The sequence below is a fragment of the Neovison vison genome, chromosome 8 (genome assembly GCF_020171115.1).
Source record: "Neovison vison isolate M4711 chromosome 8, ASM_NN_V1, whole genome shotgun sequence".
Lineage (NCBI taxonomy): Eukaryota > Metazoa > Chordata > Mammalia > Carnivora > Mustelidae > Neogale > Neogale vison.
In genome coordinates, this window is record NC_058098.1 from 10,407,662 (window position 1) to 10,427,293 (window position 19,632).

General features: G+C 42.1%; 2 protein-coding genes across 4 annotated transcripts in view; one reads left to right on the forward strand and one right to left on the reverse strand.

The window, feature by feature from the left end:
* Positions 1-1,174: 1,174 nt before the first annotated feature.
* Positions 1,175-19,632, forward strand: part of LOC122915970 (activity dependent neuroprotector homeobox) — a 31,325-nt gene continuing 12,867 nt past the window's right edge. The window contains exons 1-3 of one of the 3 annotated variants that reach the window (XM_044262828.1): positions 1,175-1,239; positions 3,268-3,445; positions 4,792-4,863. The gene's annotated coding sequence lies outside the window, so the exon portion shown is untranslated. The remainder of the gene's footprint in view (positions 1,240-3,267; positions 3,446-4,791; positions 4,864-19,632) is intronic. The other 2 variants (XM_044262827.1, XM_044262829.1) reach the window with 2 other exon arrangements.
* The window catches only part of BCAS4 (breast carcinoma amplified sequence 4), an 83,525-nt gene continuing 78,795 nt past the window's right edge, over positions 14,903-19,632 (reverse strand). Inside the window, exon 5 of the mRNA XM_044262834.1 lies at positions 14,903-14,969. Within this exon, the coding sequence (XP_044118769.1) occupies positions 14,958-14,969 (12 nt within the window). The 3' untranslated portion in view covers positions 14,903-14,957. The remainder of the gene's footprint in view (positions 14,970-19,632) is intronic.

Consider the following 19,632-nt stretch of genomic DNA (forward strand, 5'->3'; position numbering starts at 1 on the left):
GAAGCACGAGGCCCTCACACCTCATATAAGGCAGGAGGCATCGCGCACAACCGGCCAGGTGTCCCTGCCCTTCCCGCTGCTGCCCGGCGGGTGAGAGCGCAGGCCTCCCAGCACGTGGAGCCGCTGGGCTGCCCGCACGCCCCCTCCCGCCAGATGTAGTCCAGGCCCAGCTGGGCCCGCGCAGGGATCCCCAGCACGGCCACCTGACTGAGTGCAGGGCGTGCTGCGGCCCGCTGCTGGTGCCTCCGCCGCCGGCGCTGCGGCCAGAGGAAGGCGCCCGCCGTGCACACGGGCCCTGGAAGCGCACTGCGGCCATTATCCGCGGCGCCTCCTAGTGGGTCAATGGCAAAAATCCTCTTGGTTCTCGCGAGAGCTCCCCCTCTGTGGGGATTATATAATTTCCCTTAGGTGGGGGTACTGGGACCACCCTCCCCCCAAAAAAGTTAGGTGCGAGCACAGGTGGCAGTGAGAGAGTTGTCCCTGGGGGACATGGGGGAAAGGGGTACTGTCCCCCACTACCCCCCCTACTTAGCTGGACAATGAGTCCTCTTATGCTAATGAGGTATTTACGTCACTTCCGCTCTTTCTCGGCCGCCATTTTGGCTAGGGCAGGTTCGGGGACTCGCTCTGAGGCGCTTGTATTGTCTGCTGAGGGGAGACGCGGGATCAGCCCCCTCCCCCGCCCGTTGCCGCCGCCGCCTCCACCGGCCCGGTCTCCCCTCCGCCGCCCGCCGGGATCCATGAGCTGAACTCCCGCCCCCCCGGCCGCCGCCATCTTGTGCCCCCTCCCCCTCCCGCGGGCAGCGCTAAGGGGGATTTTGGCGTCTCCTCAGACACAGCTCCCTCTCTCGGTCCCCGCTGCTGAGGAGCGAAAGGAGCGCGGCCGCCGCCGCCCGTCTGCCCGCGCCGGTGAAGCCGCCTCTCCCACACCCTCCGTCTCCTCCCTCCGCCCCTCCTTTGTCTGCACCGCTCGACGACGCTGCCGCCGCCGCCCGCGCGGGGACTGGAGGGAGCCGCTCGCGCCGCTGCCGCCGCCCGCCGCTCTGCTGCGCCCGCCGCGCCCCCCGGCAGCAGCCGCGGCCGCGGCGCGAGCCGGAGCCCGCCGAGCCAGAGCGCGACGAGGCCCCGGGCGCGCCCTCGCCGCCGCCACCGCCGTGCCGCCGCCATCCGCCCGCCGCCGCCGCCGCCGCCCGGCCCCCGAGCACGCCGGCCCCGCGCGCGCCTCGAGGCCGAGTCAAGGTAAGCCCCGGCGGCCGCCGCGCGCCGACCCCGCGGCCCGGCCCCGCTCCCGCCGAGCCGGCCCCGCGGGCGCATTGTTGTTCCCACTGCCAGCCCTCCAGCTGCACACGCTCCTTTGCATACTCTGGTGCTGACGGAACGCCCGCCCCGGCGCGGACCGCTACCCGGGCTCTGCTCCGGGGTCCAGGCGCCTCCTCCTGCAGCCCGACCTCCCTTCCCCGCCCCGTGAGCCCGCCGAGGCCAGCAGCCAGCCTGGCCCCCGGAGCCTGTGCCGCTGATGGCATCTCCCTCCACCCCGCCCCCAGCAAGAACAGAGCTGCTCCCATCCCTGGAACTAATCCCTTCCTCCCGTCCCCCCCACCCCGCCAAACGAGCCCCCCACGCACACCCCCAGTGCCTGGGACGAGCCTTCTGCCTGGTCTACCCACCCTTAGCTGGGGGAGGGGGGGACAGATTGGGGGGCGGGGAGCATGCATGGCACGGAGTGGAAAGTCTTTGCCTCCGCCGTGCAACCCTTCCTCCCCAACATGCCAGCTACCCTCCTGTCCTAAGCACGGAGTCCACCACCACCCCTTTTTCTCAGTCGCAGCTGCCTGGTCAGCACGACCTCTTAAGAACATTCTGAGCCCCAACTTTGCAATAAGATGGTAAAAAATGGAAATCCAGCAAGCTGCGAAAAGATTTTCTTTTTTAATGCAATGAATGGGGAGGAGTTCTTTGAGCACCCTTTTATTCACCTCTCTTTCCTCTGGGCTGCCTGCCTGCCCTCCCCTCCCCTCCCCTCCCCCCCAACCTGGATGCCTGTCTGCTGGAAAAGGCGCGATTGCTTCTCTTCCTCTTCTGCCCAAGATCAGGCGCTAAGGTCTAATATCCTTTTTAGCCACACAAGTACCCACACTAAGTCTTCTTGATGTTCTTGCGTTCACCAATTCCTCTGAGCAGTTCTTGCCATAACCCCATTTCTCAGACAAAGGCTTAGGAGGGAAAAAGAACCAAACTGTTTCCTGTGTTTGCCATTTTAATGCTGTCCATCCCCACACACCCAATTCCTATCCCTGATGCTTCTCGTGCCAGTATCTTGAACCTTCAGAGGGGAGGAGGGGGAACTCCTGGGTAGCTTGATACAGTTTCTTTATAAATCTGCATTGTTGCTTCTGGTTTATGGCCATCAAGAAAATACCAGCCCCCACCCAAAATGCACCGCAGCCAAGTCGGCTAAAGGCGATGAGTGTTGGAGTCAGTAGGGGGCGCATTCCCTGCACTGGGTAAGGCTGCAGAGGGGGGAAGGGCCCCAGAGCTAGAACAGGATGTGCTTCACAGCGCCTTCTACAGACCATGGGAAAATGGACCCAGCAAGACACACACTCTCGCACTCTTAGTTGGTGAGCTGACAGCAACATGGCGAAGGATTAAGTGAGTCAAGAGCGGTGATTTTCTTTCTTTTAAAGAATCCACCCTGCATTTTAGAAGTTCTCTTTTTACTTTTTCAAAACTGTTGACCCTCAGACAATCCACATTTGTTCTTGGCACATCATTGGTACACAGATTTCCTATTCTTTGGAATTCTGGAATTCTTCCACCTTAAGCTTTGAATGTGTCACCATGTCTTTCCAAGGTCATGATGGTAAAGGGGAAAGTTTAAAACGTGAGAGTTACGGGTTTGGGGGTATTGCTGATTACCTCCTTTCTTCATGGCCCACATCTTTCCAACTCTTTGAGAGTTAAAAATCATTCTTGAAAGATGCTAGATTTTAGTGGGGTAGTAATTTTCATAAGCATGTAAATGGGTGTCATGATTTGCAAAGCCTTGTTGGTAAACATTAAACCCACGTTGAGTTCTTCATGGTCAAACTCAACAGAGTTGATTGTAAAATTTTGTCGTCTTCCAACTTTGGACTTGTAATTGCCATTCATTTTCTTAGTAGCCAACCACCTTTGCAAAAGCATTGACACCGGTCTTCTGTGAGCACCCACCTTCTTAGGGAGTGTTGATTTCTATAGATTTTACTCCTCTTGTTATTTCCATAGGTGTGAGATGCACAATGCGAAACCTAGGCCCCAGCTTTTGCACCATGATGCACAGGGTTGTACTTTTTGTACTGAACTGATAGGTGGCCTAGTGGTTATGCCCTGTACTACCATTTTGAGGATCTGGACTCCGTTCCTGCCTTGCTCTTTGGACCAACCACATTGTCAATTCACACCGGTGGGTATATTCATTTTGGAGGGTGGGAACTGCAGCAACAGGGAAGCCAGAGACTTCTTCCTCCTTGGTCACCACCAAAGCCAACACTTCCAAAATTTCAGCCTAGCCACATTCCTCAAGGAACCGGTTAGAGCTGGTTGCAGTCATGGGTTCTGAACAGAGAAATGACTTATGGCTTGTTTAAGAGAAAATTTAAGTTGCTAATACTGTTTTAATTATTTACATTCTGCACTCTTGTGTATAAAGTATGTTAAGTTCTTAATTATTGTTATCTAGATGACCCAATCTCAAGAGTTGCTAAGCTTCTGTAAATCTTACCGATTCTCTGATCAGAACAGGCTTTTACTTGAACATGTACTTGCTACCAATGATTGACAGTGGTTGTTGATACTTGGGGTACTTGGAAGACTTTGTTGCAAGTATTTTATATAGATAACACCAAGGTAAATTTTTGGGGAATTGAATGGGTGTATTCTTTGATACATAGTTAACCAGTTGGTGCTTAAGGGAGAATTTTCCTGGAACATTTGCTATTAAGTAACATTTTGGTGAGTGAAAAGGAGGCAGCTTGGTTCAGGTATTCCGATGGAGACTTAACTATATTGGTTTTGAAATTTTTTAGTAAATGCAAGAATCAGATTTTAAATCAATTGGTGATATTTGTAATATTTAAATACTGCTTAGTATATGTTAAATGGAAATAACTTTGACCTGTACTTGGTCTTTGATATATAGTTATATGAGTTTTTAAATGAGTAATTTGGAAACAACTTATTTGAGGTGCGTTTGAGATTAATGAAATTTGTGAAGGTCCTTCTGTTTGATTCGGCAAATTATACATAAGATACAGTGTTAACTGATATCCTTAGTGGTAATAGCCATTTCCCCCTACAGGAAAACTTGCTATGAGCTCTTAGCATGTATTTTGCAGTTTCAAGGTTTCCTGGTTTGGGCATCAAAGTGAGTGAATGAATGAATAGTGAAACAGTTGGGCTTAAAAGCTGGAATTTAGGTAAACTGTGAGAGTTCATTAAAAGAACGATAAAAAGCCTCTACTAACCAGAGGGTGGGGATGGGTATTCTGTTTAATTAAACTTTAAGTAGAAGTTGCTTCTTTATCTTGGCCATTGTTGAAAATTTCCTAAAATTACCTTATCAGAGGCTACTAGACATTGAACTAATTAAATCTTTGATTTTGGTTCTTAATGTCTCTATCGAAAATATAGGAGATTGGGCTCTGAATCTCTAAAGACATCTGGCCCTGCCTGTCCTGGAGGTCATTGGTTGTAAACATACCCACTGTGAATTTGTTTTGCTTAAATTTCTCTTTTTTTTCCTTAAACCAGAGTGCAGGAAAAGTTCTAATACTATTTATGTTAAAAATAAAACGTCACCATGTTGAACAGATTAAGTGTCAAGTAAGTTCTCAATTATTGTTATTTTGATGACCCAATCTCAAGAGTTGCTAAGCTGTTAAAAACCTTAAAGATTCTTTGATCAGAATAGGCCTTTTCATGAACATGTAGTTGCTACCAGATAATCAGCTTAAATTGGCATTTACCAAGTAAAAATGACTTCTGTTTTTGTTCTAACATATATGAACAAGTTTATTACTTCAATTTGATTATTAAAAGTATAATTAAATAAAGTGCACAATGTGTTAAATTGTTGCTTTCCTTGTAACTTCACAAAATTTGAAAAATACTACTAAGCATAATTTCTAGTATTGAAAATTTTAAGTATTCAGCAATCTGTTGGTTGATACATTTAAGGTGATGTACACATGCTGGCTACATGTTTAATTGTGGAAATTAATGAGGAAGATAGAGCTGATGAGTTACAAAGGAGCAAGTAGGGATCAATACTTGGCTAGAGAGAGAAAAGAAAAATCTCAGTATCAGTAATATTTTTGTCTTTTGGGAACTATATATAAATAACAAAATTGCATAAGTTGTAATAGACTTCGGCAGGTTGACTCCATCAATTGGTGTGTACGTATATACACATAAAATACAACTGACTTTTTTAGAGTTGGAAGTAACTGTAACTAAATACAAAGTCCCACCATCAGAGATGTGGTTGGGAAACAGTACATTTAACTACAGAAAAAGTGTCGGAATTAGATATTGCAGTTTTTCTTTAAATAACCTATTAAAATCTTAGATAACTTACAAAATGTTGTCAAAGTAGCCAAAAAATGGAAAATTTTGTAAGATTAGAAACTAATGCGTAGTTTACACCAAAATGCCCAATACTGCTGTGTAATAATCTACATGTTCATCCTAAACTTCCAAAAGGGCTTTTACTTTAAAGTCTGTTATGTCTTCCAGAAGATAAAATATTTCCCATGGGAGTTTAACTTCCATTTATTTGCCTAAAAGGCATGAACATTAAGTCAAATGTTGTTATGCTAAGTAAATAATTTAATTATAGTTAGACTCACAGAGCTTGACATGTTATTAGCATCGTGCACACTTCTAGTGAGCTTGTGGTGTTAAGTCTAGAACAAACGCCATATTTTGCGATGTGTATCACTGTCAGTTCTACCTTTTATGTTGTTAGTTTGGATACTTGACATTTGAAACTGGTGAGAACCAAAGCCCCACACTAACTGAATTGATACTTTGAATGTAGAAGCTGTTTCTTCTTTACTCATTGGTACTTGCTGCCTTAATCATTGAGATACTTTATAAAAGAAGCCATCCTTGTTTTGCCCAGCGTGAGTGGCCACCGTTCATCGTGACTTCATGATTTTTATATTGTTTGTTTGCCTGATCCTGCTAATTACAAAGTGAGGGGAAGGATGATTGTGCTTCCTCAGTCTTTCTGTGTCTTAGTACTCCTTAGACCTGTGTTTTGGTTGTGACCTACCTTTGTTATCTTGCAGTTAAGGAGTCATCTTAAATGAGAATCCATATTCTTGTTCCACTGGAAGAAGGCTCTCCTCATACATTATCAGGCTTCTCAGATTGGGATATATATATATCAACTTGATTATAATGTGATGTTTTGTCTATATTAGGAAGTCACAGATAAAATGTGAGCCAACTATATACAGGAACTGTTTTGATTGAGAGCACACATTTTCTAATCAGTGTAAAATGCAAAGTTCTTTTCACTATTTCAGTTCTGAGTTCTCTCATCTCCATGTTTGCATTCCCTTGTCCTCTGGTTATAGTTCTTTGGAAATGCACACTCAAGCTTCCTTGCTTTTATTGATCCCTAGCTTAGTTCTAAGACCACAGCTTGAGAAATAATAACATTTCCAGAATTGCAGCAATGTTCCTGAAATAAAGGTGTGGAAATTAAGAGAAAAGCCTAAGTGCTTTTGATAGAGTTTACTAAGGAAGACTGCCTTGAACATGTACCACAGTTTAAGATTTAAGATTTAACTCCAAAACATGCACATAATCTATAGGAGGCTCATGCACTGTTTGACCATCCCTTAGAATTAAAAATAAATCCCTACACATCCTAACTCCCTCTCCAGTAAGGATATAGATTTGTAATTGAGTCACTCAGCTGTGAGTTGTTTGTCTTTATGTGTCACTTCTCATATGACTTGGTTGATGCCTTTAAGAACGGTGAACCATGAGTGTAAAGGCCTCTTTGCTAGCCTTTAGGGTAATACAAATGATGCCCATTTTATTTGGCAAGCATTTTATAAACCATTCTGAATTTTCTCAAGATTGTCCTTGTTTCACAAGTGGGGAAGTCAAGGCACTTCAGCTTGTGGTGTTGAAGTGAGACATAAAGGGTGTCCATGCCAGGCCTGTGCTTGAACACAGGCTTTTGTAGGGTTCGCATGTGCTCTTTGGCTAATAATGAGGGTTCACATGACTGTTTCATAATGATAATGCTGTTTCATGCTTCTGTGTCCGTGAAGACCCAAGGATCCTGCGTGCGCTTGACAGAGAGGCTGGCCAAACCCCGAGCAAGAGAGGACCAGCAAAATTGTGTTAGGGGTGGTCAATTGAAGCAGCACATGTCTAGTTTGAAGTTGCCTGTACAAGGATCTAAAAAAAAAATTTTTGTTTATGGTCCTGTTGCTTTTCGAATGTTTTGGTTTAGGGCAGTCTTGTTCTTTCTTTCCTCTGGACAGTCATTTTTGTTTAGACAGATAATTGTTGGCTTTTGCCCTTCTGCCTTTCCATTTTCTGAACCCTCTGGTCTCCATTTAAGAGTTAGTGGAAGCCTATACTTGCATTGAAACATGCAGCGTTTTCTGGTGGGGACTGGCAACAATTGAGAACCTGTATGAGTGGTTTCTCTTCAGATCTGTTACATCTGAAGAGACTTCTGTCTAGCAGAAATATGGAAGAATGCATTAAAGTTTTAAATTGGGGGTGGGGGTTGTAAACGTAAGTCAACAGTTGCAATTCTTGCTCTTGTGAAAGGAGTGAACTAGAACTGGGAGTGTCCTATGCAGTCGGCTCAAAGTCCTGGTCCAAAATCAGGTAGGCTTAAAAACAACACCAAGAAAAACTACTCTGCAGAAACCGTAAGAGTCGAGCCACCAAGTGGCAAAGACTGCTGCACAAATAATGGTTCTGCTACAGAGAAAGCTTTGTCTATTAGGCCTTGACTTCTAGGAGATTGCTCAGAAAAACTTGAGGTGATTTAGGTAAATAATTCTGTTATTCATGAATGAGAAAAGTTCCTTTCCGTTACTCCAGGAAAATTATTTCCGAGTTGTGAGAGAGCATGGAAATTTTCTCATTAAGGAATTGTAAACTCCACTACTTTGTGTCCTACACCTTTTAGATGACCAGACCAGTGACATGCTCCTGGAATGATTAAAATGGAGATGTCTGGATGTCTTCTTGGGCCTACTGGGGAATTGATTTCCCATTTTCACGTTTCTCCTAAGCCAGGTTGTCCACCTGTATTGGCAGCAACAGTGCTCATCTGTGGGGTATGTAGGCAGCAAAGGGTTGCAGTCATTCCCTGTGGTGTGTCTCTGCCTTGCTGGAATGCTTGTTTAAAATGGAGTAAATTGGGAAATGCTCCCCATCTCATACTCTCTAAAGCTAGATGAAGTTGTTAGAAATAGTCTCTCTCTCTCTCTCTCTCTCTCTCTTGTTTGGTAAGCTGTGAGGCGTCTTTCTCCCTTTCAGGTAAAATTCTTTGTGAACTTCGGTATGTAAGATCAATAAAGGGTTAGGGAGCACACCTTCAGTTCCTCGGCTTTCATCTCGTCTCTCCAGCATCGTCTTTCCTTCTGTGCATGTGTTCTGTCATCGTTTCAGCACGTTCTCAAAACACCCTGAAAGCCTTTGGTTCCATTAGTGTTCTGTAAATTCTGGTGGTCACAGCTAGGATTCTCCTCTAAAATCTAAATTCTCTCAAGTAACAGGATAAACAGCAACATAATAGTTTCTGGTTGTAGACACTAGTCTTTTAGTCTGAAAAGTCTTTAGAAGAGAAGTAACCCACGTATTTTTTTATGCAAAATCTAGCTCATACCTTTATGTTTCTGTGTGACTGTAAGTCACTAGGTTTATTGTGGGTACTTGCAGATGTTAAATTGCATGCGCATTTTAAGTGCCACAGAGTTTTATAAGGTTAAGAATATGCTAACTCACAAATGCAAAGTATTATGTGTGTGAATGCACATTGTAATGTGTCTTAGAACAGATATATAGCAACCACATCTGATTATCAGGATTAATAGTCCATATTTTTTAAAAGATTATAACAGTGTGAGCTTATAATTTTCAAAGTGACTAGTATCTGATGTGGTTTAAAATAATAACTGCTTTAAGTGTTAACTGGCGGCATCTCATTTAATCCTTCTGACATTGGAATTGAACAATAGAATAGTGTCCTTCTGCATATACCATAAGGAAGGAGACCTCCAGAGGTTGAGTAACTTTTTTAGGTTCACAAAGCTAGTAAGTGGCAGAGTGAGGATTAAGTAAGGACACAGATCTGCCCAGCTCTGCAACTGTGTTCTTAATTACTACATTGTACTGTCTTTCTTCTGAGCAGAGGAAAGCTTTTAGTGTGTTGTGTCCCCCTACTTGTTAACAGAAATTTGAAGTTGTGAGGTAAAAATTGTACATGTGGCTAACAGGTCAGCTAAATTTTTATTCATGAAAACAGTATAGTTTTACTGGAAAACAGAAATGTTGATGTAGGCTGTAGGCTTCACCCTTGAACTTCATCTTCCTTTTGCCGTCATTTCAGTAGCTTGCTGTCTTACACCTAAGGCTCTGTGCAGACCTTTCAGATTGTGTGGGTCTGCGGTGGTTGTCAACTCCTTCTGGTGATTCTGACAGTTGCCGAGGTCTGATACTGCACTCTGCATGGACTTCTCCTAGGCCTTTTGTAATAGTATCTGCCAAACGGCTGGATATAATTCTCATCAAGTGCCCATAGAATTGTATCCTTTCTCTGCTTCGTTGTCTGCAGCACCTCCTCAGTGCCTACCAGATACAGCTGCAGGCTCTGGCGTCACACTCAAGACTTCTGTCCTATCCCCAACCTGCCTTTCCAACCCTGTCATTCCTTATTACTCAGAAGCATGGCATAGCAGCCATTCTGGACTCTACATCGTTTCTAGAACTCCTTGCTGTCCCACTTCTGGAACTGTACCAGCAAGTTTGTTTTGTTTTGTTTTGTTTGCAGTGAATGCAGATTCTCAACTAAACTAGTGGCCCCGCTTAGCATCTACTTCCACCTTCTCCTGCATTCCCCTACGGAGAATGAATTCTCCCTCTTATAAAACCTCAGAGCATTTACTTTATGACACATCTGACACTTTGCTGCTTTTCCTGTGGTTGTTTATGGGGTGTCATCTCCGTAAGCCCTTTCTAGGCAGGGGCTGGTGTTTAGTCTACATTTATTAAGTGCCTGATATGTGTCAGCCACTGCTGTAGATGCTAGATATCTAGTATCTAGCAAGAGGGGAAAAAAGACAAAAAAGCTAAGCAGGGTCTCCTTAATAGACTCTTCTTTGCTTTGGATAGTGAGATAGCACCCTTGTCTTACTGAATATTTAAGTTTGTAATTCCATCATTTGAGATCAGAAAAAAATCAATCTCTGCTGAAAAATAATTCATAGTGGTTATAATTTACAGAAATAAATACCTCTTTACCACACTGTATCAATCATAATTTCAGGTCATACTCTGATAAATCTTAAGTCACAGTGTAATTATAATTTTGGAGATTGGCAATGTGGTGAATGGGGCTGCTTATTTCCCATTAGATTCTTAGTTTGATATTAATGAGCCACACCACGTGAAAGAAAACAAATAAGTTTTCATCATTGTGTTACCTTTGAAAAGGTTTCCTAATTTATTTTTCCTAGGACCTTTCCCCTTGTACAGTTCTATCCTTAAAACTGTTAGGAAGAAACTTAAGGGTTATTTAAAAATTTAATACATGGAAATTCTTTGAAAATCTTTTCTATACCACTACATTCTCCAGAATCATTTCCCTTCTACAAAACTTAAAAAAAAAAAGAAAAACACACACACACAGTTGAAGTGGGCTGCCTGGGTGGCTCAGTAGGTTAAAGCCTCTGCCTTCGGCTGAGGTCATGATCTCCGGGTCCTGGGATCAAGCCCCGCATCGGGCTCTCTGCTCAGCGGGGAGCCTGCTTCCCTCTCTCTCTCTCTGCCTGCCTCTCTGCCTACTTGTGATCTCTGTCTGTCAAATAAATAAATAAAATCTTTAAAAAAAAAATTAAAAACCAGTTGAACTTATTAAAGTAACCTCAGCTGGATTAACTCTTAGTTAAGGCCGAGTGAACTGGAGCCTTTGACATTGACAGAAATGATACACCTCTCTTCCTGGCCTCTTGGAATAGAGCAGATCTGCCAGGAAAGTGAATTCTAAGATTTTTTTTTTTTTTTTTTATCCAACCGTTTGGGGGCCATTAATAATGTTACCATAGAGTCTTTCATTTAATATTGTCCAGAATGGTCTGGAAATTATAAAGTCCTTCAAAGTTCCTGTATTACATCCAGGTCTTGCTCTAGAGGATCTGTCCTGTTCAAAAAAAAAGTCTTAACAGATGCTTAATGTTCATAGATTTGGCAGAGTCATCAATGATAAATGCCTCTCATTTTGAACCTACTCCATCCTGCTGGTAAAACTACGAGCAAACCTTATTTGCTTCCATATTCAGTACTGTTGCCTTAAATTTTCCAGGAGCCACACTGAAAAAAAAATTTTTAATTGTGGTAAAATACACCCTAAAATTTACCATTTTATTTATTTATTTATTTATTTATTAGGATTTTATTTATTTATTTGACGGACAGAGATCACAAGTAGGCAGAAAGGCAGGCAGAGAGAGAGGAGGAAGCAGGCTCCCTGCCAAGCAGAGAACCCAATGTGGGGCTTGATCCCAGGACCCTGGGATCATGACCTGAGCTGAAGGCAGAGGCTTTAACCCACTGAGCCACCCAGGCGCCCCAAAATTTACGGTTTTAATGACTTCTAAGTGTAAAGTCCTTTGTCATTAAGTACACTCACATTGTCATGCAGCCTTTACTACTGTTTATCTCCAGAACTTTTTTCATCTTACAAAACTGAATCCTATACCCATTAAACACCCAAGTCTCCATTCTCCTCTTTACCCAGCCCTTGGCAACCACCTTCTTCTGTCTGAATTTCACTTTCAGTATCTCATATGAGTAGAAGCACAAAAAGTATTTGCCCTATTGCGATCAGCTTATTTTAGTTAGCATGTGTTCAAGGTTCGTCTGTTTCCACTAGCCACATTTTAACATTTAATTTCATTTAATGTTAACACTTTTTTTTTTTTTTAAGATTTTATTTATTTGAGAGAGAGGTCACAAGCAGGCAGAGAGAGGGGGAAGCAGGCTCCCTGCTGAGCAGAGAGCCCGAACACTTAAAGATGAAATTAATTTTAACATATCTTTAACCTGGTACATCCAAAGTATAACTTCAACATGTCAATATTTTTGAAAAGGTATTTATGAGGTATTTTGCATTTTTTCATACTAAGCTCTGGAAATCCCAGGTATGTTTTACATGTGAAAGCATACTGCAGATGGGCAGAGGACTTGAATAGATTTTTCTTCAAAGAAGACATAGAAGTAGCCAATTAACAAATGAAAAGATACTCGGTATCCATTAATCATTAGAGAAATGCACATCACACTTACAGTGAAATACTATCTCATACACCTTAAGATGGCTAGTATAAAAAATACATTTAATGGGTGTTGGTAAGGATGTGGAGAAATAGGAGGCATTGTGCACTGTTGATGGGAATGTAAATGAAGACCACTATGGAACCATAAAATTACTGTGTGAAGAGATATTTGTACACCCATGTTCACAGCAGTATGCACAATAGCTAAAAGATGGAACCAGTCCAAGTGTTCCTCCCATCACCTGCCAAATGTGTGCACATATAGCGTGGAATGTTACTCAGCCTTTAAAAGAAAGGGAATTTTGACACAGGCTCCAACATGGATAAACCTGGAGGGAAGGGATATGATGCTAAGTAAAACAAGCCAGGCACAAAAAGACAAGTACTTTGTGCTTCAACTTACATGAAGTACTTAGAGTAGTCAGAGTCCAGGAGACAGTAGAATTGTGGTTGCCCAGCGAAGAGCGGGACTTCGTGTTTAATGTGCAGAGCTTCAGTTTTACAACATGAAAAGAGTTCTGGAGACGGGCAGTGGTGATGGCGGCATGATACCAGGACCAAGTATCCCTGAACTCTGTGCTTAAAAATTCTGGAGGTGGTCAATTTTATGTGTGTTTTACCACAATAAAAATAAATTAATTTAAAGCATATCTCCGTTCACTTCAGACTAGCCGTATTCTACATGATGAATAGCTGTTTGTGGCTAGCATCTACCTAGTGGAAGGAAAGCACAGTTCTTAAAAATTAAAAACTTTTCCGGCAGCATTAGTTTTCTTGCTGCAGGACTAAATGCTGAGATACAAAAGATTCATTTCCCTTTAAAAGAAAAATTAGATGTGCATAAAAAGCTGGAAGGGTAAGTATGCCCTGAGTTAACTCCTTACATATACTTATTTGTGTTCCTTGCCTTTACCGTATTTGTTCTATTAGGCCCAGTTGCTTTTTTCTTTTGTAACAGCTTTACTGAGATGTGCTTCATACACCATACAATTCACCCCTTTAAAGTATACAATTTAATGTTTCTTAGTGTATTCCAAGTAGTGCAGCTAACACTGCAGTCCGTTTTTTGCAGTATCTTCATCATCCCACAAAGAACCCGGTTCCCATGAGCGGTTGCTGTCTGCTGTCCCCCCCCCTCCCGTTCCCCCCCCCCAGCCTTTGGCAACTTTACCCTTTACTCTTGAGATTTGCCTATTCCGCACCTTTTATGTAAATAGAATCATACAATAAGCGGGCTTTTGTGACTGACTTCTTTCTCTGAGTATAATTTTTCAGGGTTCATCGATGTTCTGGCATTTAGCAATACTTCCTTTTTTATGGCTGAATCATATTTCGCTGTATGAATATACCACATTTTATTTATGGAGATTTGGGTTCTTTGTCCTTCTTGGGTATTAATGACTACTGTGAGACCATTCCTGTACAGGTTTTTGGTTTGGGGGGTTTTTTGTGGGGGTTTTTTGGTGGTTTTGGTTTTTTAGGATTTTATTTACTTGAGAGAGAGTGAGCCTGGGGGCAAAGGGGCAGAGGCAGAGGCAGAGGCAGAGAATCTCAAGCAGACTCCCAAGCTGAAGGCGGAGCCCGTGCAGGGCTTTATCTCACCACCCATGAGATCACAACACGAGCCAAAATCAAGAGTCAGACGCTTGACTGACTGTGAGCCCCCCAGGCACCCTCGTGTACAGGTTTTGGTGTGTATGTATGTTTTTATTTCCCAGTTGCTTTTGTAATAAAAAGCAAACGGAACTTGATTTCCAAAAAGGAGCCTAAAAGGTAGTTGAAAGCAGACTGCCCTCCTGTCCAGAAAATGAAGGATCATTAAAGCCTCTGCTTTCCCAAGCAATTTTTGGAATAGCATGTTTTGAGTATTGATAATGGGAAGGTAATAAAAAAGAGACATAAGATACATATGTTTTTGAAATGCTGTTGTTTTACTGAGGGATACCAAGGTTGTGGTTTTCATTTTGCAGGATATTAATACATTGGGATTATCTTCCTGATGTGACTATCTGTTGACTCTTGGCATCCATGGTGATGGTTAAGAGCACTTTCAAGCAAGTGGGCTCAGAGCTAGGTTCTTGTTTCAGTTCTTCTCTGGATCTGACGGGACCGTCTGACCTGAGATGTGTGTGTATTCTTAATCTGTTTCATCACTTGAGCTAGTTGGTTGAACTTGTTTGAGGTTGTTTCAACTTAGAGTATGAAGTTCTGGCACTTTCAGTGTATGTATTTAACATGCTCCTGTTTACCTTTAATGTCTGAGATAAGAACTTCCTCTACAACGGTAGTGGGAGGAGCGCAGCATCCTAGATCTGGAGATAACCTTGAGACCCAGGTCTTTCACGGACAAGCTGATCACCTTAGGCCAGTTGCTTCACCTCAGTTGCTAATCTGTAAAATGAGAAGAGTATAGATGAGGCAACCCTTGGTTCTTTCAGTGATTCACAGTGCTACATTTTGGAATCAGAATGTTCGTGTCCGTTTAACTGAGAAGATACTTAAAAACTTGATAGTTAACTTCCCTTTAACCAGACTTGGATTCAGTACAGAAGGTTTTTGTTCCTACCAACTGAACTACCTAATACTGAGAAGCACAACACGTAATTTTAAAAAATAAAAGATTTTGGTTGATTGTTGTAATGTGTGTAAAGTGGCTGCCACCAACACAGTGCACCTTTTGGGAACAGTAATTTAAAAATAATATCTTAGGTAGAGCATGTGACTCTTGATCTCTGGGTTATGAGTTCAAGCCCCATGTTGGGCACAGAGATTACTTTTTTTTTTTTTTTTAAGATTTTATTTATTAATTTATTTGACAGAGAGAGAGAGAGAGATCACAAGCAGGCAGAGAGGCAGGCAGAGAGAGAGGGGGAAGCAGGTTCCCCGCTGAGCAGAGAGCCCGATGTGGGGCTCGATCCCAGGACCCTGAGATCATGACCTGAGCCGAAGGCAGCGGCCTAACCCACTGAGCCACCCAGGCGCCCCCAGAGATTACTTTTTTAAAAATAGTGATATATTAGGGGCGTCTGTCTGGGTGCCTCAGTCAGTTAAGCACCCAGCTCTTTATTTTTGGCTCCATTCATGATCTCAGGGTCGTGGGATCAAGCCCCACATTGGGCCCTCCACCAGATGCAGCATCTGCTTGGAATTCTCTCTTTCTCTCTAACAATAAAAATAATAAAATTTTTAAGAAAATATCTAGAACTAGAGAAGTGTTGTGCCACTTGACTTCTGATTGTGTCACATCTGGAATACGTTTATTCAGGGCACCAGAAAGGTTGACAGATTGGAGCCCATCCACTAGTGATTGGCTCCTGTGATAACAGAAGTAATGGTGAAAAGAACTGAGCATGCCTGACTTGGGAGGAGGGAAGGAGGAAGGATCTTAAAAATGTGAAAGGCTGTTCTGTGGCTAGGGAATTCGATTTCTGTAGACTGAACTGAGAACTGTGGGCTTGTGAACAGAGATGTCCAATGTGGAACAAACTGCCTAGCGGGGTTTGTGCTCCGCTCACTTGTGATCAGGCGGAGAGAGTGTCTTAGATTAAAGCGGGGCTCCTTGTGGAGGGGATTCACACATTGTTTATAGACTGTGGCCAGAAGTATTGCTGTACCAGATGCTATATTTAGGGAAATGTACTCATTTTGCCTTTCATAAGTAACAAGTCTGCTTACCACAAAAAAAAAAGTATAAAAACTGCGGAATTTAATCACTGATTTGGTAAAAACTTCAAAATCAAAGTGTCTTTTTTTCTGGAGGCAGTTTTGTATTTGATACAATTAACTCCACTGCAATCTTTTTATTAGAGAGTAGTAAAAGTGCAGTTAGTAGACGAGTATAGAAGAAAACAGAAGTTGGTTACATTTTCTGTTGGCTTCTTGTCTTTATTAACAGTGTTCTAATACAATAACCTTTGCAAAATAATTGGTGTTCATTATTCAGAGCTGGCTTTTGGTACAAGTGTGTCTTCATTTGCAAGTAGTTTTCCTAATCCTCCTGGGTTTTACAAATAACCCCCCCCCCTTTTTTAGTCTCAACACTACTGCACATTTTGTGTCACTTAAGGAGAAAGGAGTCTAAACTTGATTTTCTCGCCTCTGTCCTGCTGCACACTTCTACTGCTAATCCCGAAGAGCATTCTGCCCTGGACTGTCAGTTACTTGTTCTGTCGTATTTGGGATTGAGGAAGAGAGGAGACAGATCTGCCTTTCTGTGAAGAGCCTCTGGCATCTGCAACGTCTTTTACCTGAGCTTATAGGAAATTGAAAGATTAGTTGCTTCTGTTTGGGACTATGTTGTTTGTTGTTGTGTAAAGAAGGAGAAGGATGGTTTCTTCCAGACCAAATGTAGGTTCTGGGCTCTCAACATGCTCACTCATCAGAGGGCTGTTCTAAAAAGGCTTTATGGGGTTTATTTTTTCAAAATACACACATATAAACCTATTTACAACTGGCTTAGTTTAAATGTAGGACCTAGTGACACCCTTAGAAAACAAATAAGGTATCTCTCTTTACTATTTCTGATCCCAGAATAGTCAGGAAAGATAATCACTTACTGGTTATAAAAAGAAACAGTGTTTTACAGTGACCACAGTTTTACTCAGTGATATTGACAGGTATTAAGTATGTTGTTGAGGGGGTGGTAGGAGGAAAAGTGAGCACATAAATAAGGAAATGATGTTTTCTTTCTGCCTGGTTTTTATTTTAATGGGTCCTAAATGTTTCCACAGAGACATCACAAAATCCGTTTGAAAGAAAAAAAAGTACGATCTTGGGTAGCATGAAGATTTATGACAGTCTTCTTAAAATGTCTGTGCGTCTTAACAAAACAGTACTTTTTAGTTAGTGGTTTAAAGAAACTTCAAATATATCTGATCCTTAAATCCCAGCACAGGTTATAAGATCTTTGTATAAACACTTGCATCTGTGTGACATTAGAATACTTTGTTTTCTTGATTTAATATCAAAGATCTGAATTTCCTTTGTGTTAATTTGGATTGATGATGTTACCAAAAATGAAACTGTCTATATTGTAGTAGTTAAAATGTCTTCCTAGTTTTTATTAACATAGAAAATACAACTGCTGTTTTTCTTCACTAGTAATGGACTTATTTCCAGCATTTGATCCCACCCCCCCCCGACCCCCACTAAAAGATTTTCTCAGATGTTTGTTTTTCTTTACAGCTTAATGTAGAAATGTTTAAAGGACACCACCAAAGTATAAACTGTATTCTAATCCTTAGGCTTACTGTGGGCTTCTGACAGCCATACTCTGATCAGACTGTAATTTTACTCAGGGGAGATTTTCAGTAAACTTTTAGAATTCTACTGTAGCCATCAAACTTCTGCTTTGGTTGATTGTCCACTCGGCCCTCATTCTACATTTCAGACAGCTCACCTTGGCATAAATTTTCATTAGAAGCTTAATTTAGACAAGTAACTATTTCAAGGAGATACTTAGTAACTGAGAAGTTTTCCTCCTCCTTCCTGCCAGTTCAACCTCTGAGCCCCTCCGCTTTTTTCTTTTTCTTTTTTTTTTTTTTAATAAGTCAGCTAACAGTTGTTCAGAAACAAGGGTTTCCTCTTTATAAGGGGAGTGGGAGCTTGTTGAAAACCATTTGTTTAGGCCAAGCAGCTTGTGTTTAGGTGTTACCAGGAAGAAGTAACCATTCCTGTCTAGCTGTCAGTGCGGTGTTAGAAACGTTTTCTTAAGAAAATTGTAAATTTGTATTCGCTGATAAAACTGAAGCATTAGCTGTCACTCTGCAGATTTTGGTTCACAGATACAAGAAAGTTGCAGGTGATAGAAATTAGGGCATGCTATCATATTTACTTCTGTATTTTCTGGTATGTTAAATTAATACCATATGTTCTTATGAAGAACTTGGGAAACCTAAGAAGGCACACAAAAATATGAAGAATTATATCCTGGAAAATGTCATGGTAACATCCACACTTGCGGTAGCTTAAAAGATAATCTGGAAAAGTTTGATCTGGAGGCTTTTTTTTTCTCCTGGCTTGTTTGATTAACTGTGCCTGGTCAAAGGTTTAAAGTTTATGGGGTGTTTTTGTTTTTGTTTTTGTTACTTAACTTTCTGTGGGCACAAACAGACAAAGTGATATCATCCTCCATCCCTTTGCAAGGAACCTTATCGTGTACATAGACAGGCCTCATGACTCTTGGTGTATCAGGTCTTGCAAACCTTGCCTTGAGTGGGCTAAACTAGAACCATCTGCTGTCGGGATCCCCTGTCTTCCTGACCCAGAAGAATGTCAGTACAATACCTGATTTGATCCAAGCCTTTTAGCAGAGCTTTTGTTTCATAAATAATTATAATTGTGTTTCTCAGATGATGACTTCTTTGCTTAAGTGATATTTAGTCATTGAGATGTTGTTATTCTTCACCTGTACAGGTTCATCCTATAGATCTTCCTCATGAGACAGGCTCAATCTGCCTCATTTCTCTCTTGGTATGTGGAGTAAAGGAGTATTTTTAGTTTTGGTATTTGGAAGGGAAAGAAACCTTTGTTTGATCAGTCTTCTATGTATGTATTCAATTCATCTCTAGCCTAGGGGTACAGATCTCAGATTTTTCATTTCTGCCATCTGACTCTTGCTTTCTAAGAAAGCACATGAGTAGAAGTTTGGCCAGGATTATTAGTAAAACTTTAATGTTTTGGACCCACTCAGTAGGTGTGGGTAAAATTCACAAAGATCAGTAGGAAGGGATGTGGCTGAATCATTCAGCAATGAATTCAAATCATTCTTAAAAATTGATAATTTTGTCTTGTTCATCAGATGGCATATGCTTACCCAAACACTACTCATTTTAAGTTGTTAATAAAATACTTGCAAATGTTGACTCTGTTATTAATAGGTCATTGAGCTTTCCCCCAAATCTTTCCTTGTTGTTGTTTTGTTTTTTTTGTTTTGTTTTTTTTTTTTTTTGAGAGTGGGGGAGAGGCAGAGGGTGAGGTTGAGAATCTTAAGCAGTCTCCATGCCAAGTGCAGAGCCTGATGCAGGGCCATCTCATGACCCGAGCCAAAATTAAG